The 8,081-nt window shown below is 42.6% G+C and overlaps 1 protein-coding gene across 1 annotated transcript; it reads right to left on the bottom strand.

Annotated features, from left to right (window-relative positions):
* Positions 1-1,212: 1,212 nt before the first annotated feature.
* On the bottom strand, positions 1,213-2,898 carry GJD2 (gap junction protein delta 2). The gene is made up of 2 exons (XM_077820314.1): positions 2,828-2,898; positions 1,213-2,056 (listed from the first exon to the last, which is right to left on the bottom strand). Exons 1-2 carry the CDS (start codon positions 2,896-2,898, stop codon positions 1,213-1,215), a joined length of 915 nt encoding a protein of 304 aa, XP_077676440.1.
* Positions 2,899-8,081: the final 5,183 nt, after the last annotated feature.

Raw genomic sequence — 8,081 nt, 5'->3', positions numbered from 1 at the left:
ACAGCGAGATAGCTTAATGAGCAATTCAGCCATACCCGACAGTTTAAATTTCCCATGTTTTTATCAGTTAGTGTTAAAACCATGAATGGTATGCTTTGAACACCTGAAAAATAATTCCAGTGAAGTTTATATTTTTTACCTCATGTGTTTCTAGAAATGTATATGATAAAAAAAAAAAAAGAGCAATGTTCTCTGGTTTACAAAAAAAGGCAAGTACTTTATTTATCAATAGAATTACCAGCTGCTTTTTACACCATTGCCATGACTAAACAAATAACATAAAATAAATAAAGGAGAGTATAAAACCACATTATTCCAGTTGGTACCCCTGGACAACCCTTTGACTAAGTACAGAGTTAGATGTTTCAAGTATGGCACTTATATGAATAAGAGCAGAGAGAAGGTGACATATTCACAGTTAAAAGCAACAAACTCTGTTCCTTTGGTATATTTGTCAGATGATCATAGGTAACTTGAATATTAATTAATTCTATCTGATTTATGCACATCAGGGTAATTTTTTAAAAAACATACTGACAAATTTGGTAGATCCCAACTAGCATAAGATGATTAAGGTCTCTGGTGTGAACAGACAGGCAAACAAAAATGGCAAAATTATATTCAGCATGATTGTTTTGTGTAATTGTTGTATAAAACTATGTTAGAAAATAGCTAATAATATACACCAGCAATAAGCTCTGGGATTCCAACAGACAAAACAACATCATGATGATGAAAGTGCACAAACCTCCTGGTTGAGCTTATGGTCAAGTGCCTAACATTGCAATTAACCTCCTTTTAAAATGTGCTTGCAGTTGTATATTACAGAATTCCCCTGTACACACCCCAGAAAACAGCATTCTTGCAATTTTTTAGCTATGATCATTCCACATGCAATTACAACAATTAGTCAGACAGTCCCGTCTGTAATCTCATCCTAATAATGACCAAAAAGCTGCTCCAGTCAAAAGATAATATTTGATAATTAGAAAACAGTAACTGTACTGTAAGGCCAGATCAAGCAGGGCTTTACCATTTTTCCTTCAGTCTTTTACTTAGCACTGCATTTTGTATCTAGTTCAGTAAGTGCAGTTCCAATACCTTAGTGGCTTTCTTGGTGGTTTGATAAACTGCTTGCCTAAGCAATGTACCTTTCCCTAATGTTGTCTGGGTCAGTTCCACCTGGCACAGTGTTTCAGTTCTGTAACAGCCTCACACATAAGCTGAGTCACTTGACTGAGTCCTGCCAAAGTTAGGCACGCTCATTCTTGGCAAGTCCTTGTTTCTGATTTCGTATATGGATTTCCTTTTTGCTTGTACTCCTCTCACTGCCATTTTAATCTTTCTCCAGCCCAAGTGGTTCAGTTCTGCCAAATTGAGCACCACACAAATCCCACTCACCGCAAACATGAATACCAAGAAGACAGTCTTTTCAGTGGGTCTAGACACATAGCACTCCACTTCCTTAATGCAGGGGTATCTATCACATTCATACATGGAAGGGACATTGAATCCATACAGGAAATATTGTCCCACTAAGAACCCAATCTCCAGGGCATTTCGAAAAACCACCTGGATGATGTAAAATCTGGAGATGCCTTCTTGCCGCCTCATCTTCGACTTTGTAGTTCTGATGGCTGGGTTGGGGATTTCCTTCACCTCCAAGCAGTCTGGCTCTGCTTCCTTGGTGGAGTTCTCGGTGTTCTGCAGCACTCCATTGACAATGGTATTCTTGATCTTCTTACTGTCCTCACGTTTCATTGAGTCTTGATCTCTGTCCAAGGCGAGGAAGACGGTGGAGTACCTCCTCTCCCTCTGCTTAGCAGACTGGTGAACAGAGTACGTTATAAAGCAGAGGCTGGGAGTGCATACCATGATGATCTGGAACACCCAGTACCTGATATGAGAGATAGGGAATGCCTGGTCGTAACAAGCCTGGTTGCAGCCTGGCTGCAGCGTGTTGCACACAAACATAGTTTGTTCATCATCGTAAACGGTTTCTCCTACAATGGCCACAATGAGTATCCTGAAGATCACCACCACGGTCAGCAGGATCCTACAACAGAAAAGTTCGTCAGTGCACGCTGACCCTGCACACCTCGGGGGAGAGCGAAACGCCCGAAAACACAGCAAGGCAGCAGCACGGCTGGAGCTAACTAACCCCCAGGGCTGCGGGGAGCTGTCCGGTGCTGATCGTGCATATAAACAGAGATCACAATGCAAGCGGCAAAGAAACGTTTGCCCTGATTTTTGTTTAGTCTAAACTCTAAAGGACAGTGTGTGAGTCAGGCGAAATAATAGGAAAGAGCAATTAATAGATACACGCACACACACACTCCTTGTAATCCTCAATTGATAACAGATCCCCAGATCAAAGGGTGACTAGCTGGAGCCCAGTTTTACCTCCTTTTAAAAAAGCTTCACGCTCACAATTTCGACCGTGGTAAATATCACCTGAAACCAACACAAAGAAGAGAGGCTTTCAAACGGCTTTAAAGAATTGGGGCGGGGGGGTGTAGATATAGATATAGATATATATGCGTGCGGAGGGGATCGATCTCACGACGGCACTTTATTTCCCAGGAGAGTCCTCTGCGGGGACAACTTCTGGATTTGCTCCACAGGGAGCGAGAGGAGCGGGAGACACTTGATGGCTGAAGTTTGCTCTAGTCTGGAGCATTTTCTTTCTCCGTAACCCCTGGCACACCCTGGTTAGGACATTTCGCCCCTGCACCGGCACGGGCACGTGGCAACTGCTCTCCGCCAGCCCTTCCAGGAGAGGCTTAAGCTAGGTCCCCTGGCCTGCCCGTGGACCCGTTGCTCTTACCTCCCTATCATAGTCGAGTGCTGCTGCACGGCAGCTTCCAAGAGTCTCTCCAGGATGGTCCATTCCCCCATCGCTGCTCATCCGGAGACAAAGACTTTGGCCGCGCTGCCGCTTTCGCCTTTTAGCCCACCCCAGCGGAGCAAAGCAACGTCTGGGCAGGCGGCTTGGCCGGCGGGGGGGCTGGATGCCCCGGGCTGGCCGAGCACAGCCCCGCAGCCCTTCCGCCTCGCCGGGCACGTCCCGCGGCTGGGCTCGGCCTGGACCCCCGGTGCCTGGGCTGTGCATGGGCAGGGAGGGAGGGTGGCTGGAATGTCTTGCCGCCTCTAATCGGCCTTTAAGTACTCTCTGCTTGCGTCACAGCCCGGTCGGGGGAGAGCAGCCAGCAGCGGCGCTAGGATTTTCTCCGGGTTCTTGTGGTGGGCAAACGAAAGGAATCAATGGCACTGAAAAGAACTCCATGGCGCTGGCGAGAGATTCATTTTGCGATTCTTGATCCTCTGGGCTCCCGGGGGTAGCCCGCCGCGTGCAGCTAGCCCTAAGCAGCCCGAAATGCCGGGGGCAGGCAGACCAGGGGTCTTCCCAGTCACACAGGGATTAAAACGGCTCCACTAAACACACAGGTAATGGGCTGGAGTGAATGCGCCCTTGGAAGCGTAGCACGCAATTAGATGCCGCCAAGATCTTCCCCCTTCCCCCGCCACCCCCCGTGGAAAGCATCCCTCGCAGGGAGTTCTCCCCTCCCCTGTGATTTCCCCTTGCTCCTTCCCATTCCCAGCACATTTCCTCTCCTGTCTGCCGAGCCTGTTTTAATAAATTTAACCTGCAGCTTTGTTGTATCCATTGCCCTCCCTGTGCTCGTCTCCGCTCCCACGCTAGTGATTTAACAGATGTGTGTCTGCACGTGCTGTATGCAGAGGAAATACCCCAAGTAGGGGCAGCGAATATTCATTGCCATTCCACCAGTCAGAGTTAACAGCGGAGCTAATGAGTGATGTAGCCACAAGGAAATTGTATTAGGTCATCCCCAAAGAAAGGCATATTCACTGTTCAAACACAGCACTCAGTTTAGAACAGAAAATAATTTCTGTCCTGGGTATTAATTTTAAAATTTGTTTTCTGATCTGACTGTGAGACAATTCAGTGGGGAAAAAGAAAAGGAGGACTTGTGGCACCTTAGAGACTAACCAATTTATTTGAGCATAAGCTTTCGTGGGCTACAGCTCACTTCATGGGATGCATTCAGTGGAAAATACAGTGGGGAGATTTATATACACAGAGAACATGAAACAATGGGTGTTACCATACCCACTGTGAGGAGAGTGATCACTTAAGATGAACTAATACCAGCAAGGGGGAGTGGAGACAAAACCTTTTGTAGTGATAATCAAGGTGAGCCATTTCCAGCAGTTGACAAGAACATTGGGGGGGGGGGGGGGAATAAACATGGGGAAATAGTTTTACTTTGTGTAATGACCCATCCACTCCCAGTCTCTATTCATGGCCCACCTTGATTATCACTACAAAAGGTCCATCCCACCCCCACCCCCCTTGCTGGTATTAGCTCATCTTAAGTGATCACTCTCCTTACAGTAAAAAGAAAAGGAGTACTTGTGGCACCTTAGAGACTAACCAATTTATTTTAGCATGAGCTTTCGTGAGCTACAGCTTAACACCCATTGTTTCATTAGTCTCTGTGTATATAAATCTCCTCACTGTATTTTCCACTGAATGCATCCGATGAAGTGAGCTGTAGTTCACGAAAGCTTAGGCTTAATAAATTTGTTAGTCTCTAAGGTGCCACAAGTACTCCTTTTCTTTTTGCGAATACAGACTAACACGGCTGCTACTCTGAATTCAGTGGGGGTAATTCGGGATGCTAGCACCTAGCTTCCAGGTAGAAATGTACTTTAGGCATAGGAATGATTTAGTATTGGCTCAAAGTTTGGAAATATTTTCTGTATTTTACACAATGGCAGCATTATATAGCTATAGTTTTATATCTTCTTATCTCTCAGTCTTGGAAGACACTGGAATTAATATGTAGGTTTTAGTTTGCACTGGTTTTACACCCTTTATATAAATATTCATAGACAGCAAGAACTGAAATTTACATATCCAGCATTTTCCAAGATTAAGATTCTGTGTACATGAGTCTGCATACACATATTTATCAGTGGTGACACCAAAATATATGCAAATCATGTAAAAGTTATGTAGTGTTTCCCAGACAAATGCTTATACTGGAATTAATCCATATAAATTACCATAGAATATTTTATCTTGTTAACTATTTACATTTTCAATGTTGTGTATGCACTCAGAACCAGAGATACTAAAGGTTATTGTACAAAGATTGCAGTGGCAAGAGTTTGTGTTGACTGGCTTACACTCAAGTGATGAATCCAGTAGTGTTATTTATTTTTCCCTACCTGCTAAGTAAACCCTTGACACCACCCTGTTTTGAATGATTTTTAACCCACAAATTTCACAGAAAAGATAGTTAAGAAGTATTTCAGACAGTTTTATGGTACTATTGATCATATATGTACACCAATAAAAGCCAGACTGCTTTAGTCATGGAGCACGTCACACTATTCACTGGAAATAATTGGGTCCTTTTTTTTTTTTTAAGGAATCATTTCTTATTTCTGTAAATGACTTTAAATATTTGATGAGTAATTGGGATGAAATCCAAAAGTAGTTTGTAAACCTTCAGCTATTCATAGTTTGTTGTCTGTTATTTAGGTGTGTAAATGATCACCTAGGTCACAATATTGTTTCTGTTCCTTGAGTGGACAAGCACAGCTTTTTTTAACTAGAAGAACAATAAAAAAATGAGGAATAGTGAATACCCTTTTTTGCACAGAAATAGACTGATTTCCTCTAGCTGAAAATTGGATTTCTGTGATGAAGTATTCAATAATCTGGACCAACTGGGTTTCTCTCTGCTGTTTGGAATTGGTAGGCACAATGAGCAATCATGGGCTTTTCTTCCCTTCAGCTGTATGGGCTCTACAGACTGATGCCCACACCTTGCACTTCCTTCACTTGAAGGACTGTGTAACTTCTAAACATATTTATGAAAAGGAGCTATTAACTACATCAACAGAGCTATAGAAAAATCAACTCTGGCTTTGCCTTTTAAAACAAGCCTAACAACTAGTTAATTAACTACACCAACAGCTAACTGCCTCATAAGGGCCCAGTGGTGTCTGTCTGGAGATGAAACTGAAGATATATGAAAGAAAGCATAGGAGCCAGTCCACATCCACAGAGGAAGTGCCAATGTGTGAAGATAATATATACATACATAATCATCTAGAGTGCCAGTGATTGGTAATCCTGTATAGCAAGACCAAACAGCAGAGGGAAAAGAACAGGAGTACTTGTGGCATCTTAGAGACTAACAAATTTATTTGAGCATAAGCTTTCATGAGCTACAGCTCACTTCATCGGATGCAGTGGGAAAGTCAGTCCATGGTCCAGATTGTCAAAGAAAGAAAGAGAAATCCTTGTGCAAAGGCAAATATGGGTATTTAGATAAAGAACAGCTCTTCTCCAAACATTCATGTGGACAAAACCCTATTTGCATGAATGGGCTCTAATAGTAAATGAAAAAAGAGCACTACATGATCAAATTGATCAGCCATTTGGAATTCAAATGAATGGTCAACATACTGTTTGCTGTCTTAACCAGCTTTACTTAATCCAATATGTCCAACTGTATGCACCTTGGAAGGAGAAAAATGTCTAATTAATAAATGCTATAAACCTCTAAAAGTTATCTGAAATAGAATTTAAAATCAATAATGGTAAGGTCCAATAACTTGGGGCCTACTGTGGCAGGTGCTGTGTCCTATTATAAAGCAGGGAATGTCCCTTTTCCAATGCTATACAAGCTCCATTTTCACTTGCAAGACCATTGGACCTTAGCCCTGAGAATGAATATTGTCCACCTGGCATGTAAGGCCAGGCTAATTTAGGGAAAGTAATTCCATACTTGTTGGAAAGACAGAATTGTTTTTTAAAAATAATGCCATGAAAACCTAACAAAGTGCAAGCTGTTTGAAGTTCACGTAGCTTGGTATATCAGAGTGTGTCTCGTATTCATAGACCACCTAGCGCTCTGAAGCCCAGACCCCAGTTGTGGCTTTTAGGCACTACCAAAATATTAATAAAAATAATAGATGGTGCAGTTCGCAGAGTGTAGGGGCAACAGTGAAAGGTGTATGATAAAAGCACATTTTTACATTCCCACAATTGACCACATACATATCAGAAATATCCAAATATAGACTTACTTGATAACTTATCTGTTTCACCAAGTAATTAATCAAATTAATCATGATAGCTAGACAGCCATGTTGGGGAGGAAAAGTTACAAGCAGGGGAAAATTCCACAGTTTCTACAGTCTTTGTCTTAGGTTTTATACCAATCCACTGAATCCATCAGCCTGCTGTGCAGCCAGGATCTGCAGGCTGCCCAGAATGCTAGGGATATACGTTATGCTGGCTGTAGCACTCCTGTTAGTAAATCATCCTACATTTCATTCACAAGCAGCTAGGATTAACAAAGCTTTATCCCCTGGCTTACAAAAACAGTTTCTTAATGAAGCAACAATATTGGTTTCCAACAGGATCAGATGTGCCCTGTGTAATATTTTGTTAATTGTATACAAAAAGTATAAAAGCAACATACTTCCTTAAGAACAATTATATGTTTCTATAGAAGAAAGAAAAATTCAGAACAAACTCTACTCTGTTTCTGGTGGTAGCTCAAGCAACCCCTACAAAAATAACAGTATGTTAAAGCCTGCATACGTTTGGAGATCATGCTTCTACAATACGAATGTTAAAATAAATAATAAGAATATAGATTGGATGGATTTTGGATTAGGTTTGGAGAGTGAGATTGTATGTTTCCTCAGTTTAGATGACAAACTGAGGTTAATCTGTTTCTAAGAAGCTATAGGCCAGATTCCCTCTCAGAGAAATCCAGCCGCTTTGCACTGTACTGGTACTGCAAAGGGTCCAGAAAGCAGCCAGAGTTCTCCAGCTGGGGATTCCTCCTGAAAAAGGATGACCACAGTGGGAGATAGCTAGCATATGTGGCTCCTACACCACACCCCCTGCAGCTCCCAATGTAGTGACGTGCTAGGAAAGATGGCATGGATGGAGGCAGTGACTTCTGGGCAATTCCAGCAGGCAGCTGACTCCTTGGGGGCCATACATTAGAGCATCTCCCAAACTGCTA

The sequence above is a fragment of the Eretmochelys imbricata genome, chromosome 6 (assembly GCF_965152235.1).
Source record: "Eretmochelys imbricata isolate rEreImb1 chromosome 6, rEreImb1.hap1, whole genome shotgun sequence".
Lineage (NCBI taxonomy): Eukaryota > Metazoa > Chordata > Testudines > Cheloniidae > Eretmochelys > Eretmochelys imbricata.
This window is presented reverse-complemented; position numbering and strand designations above follow the sequence as displayed.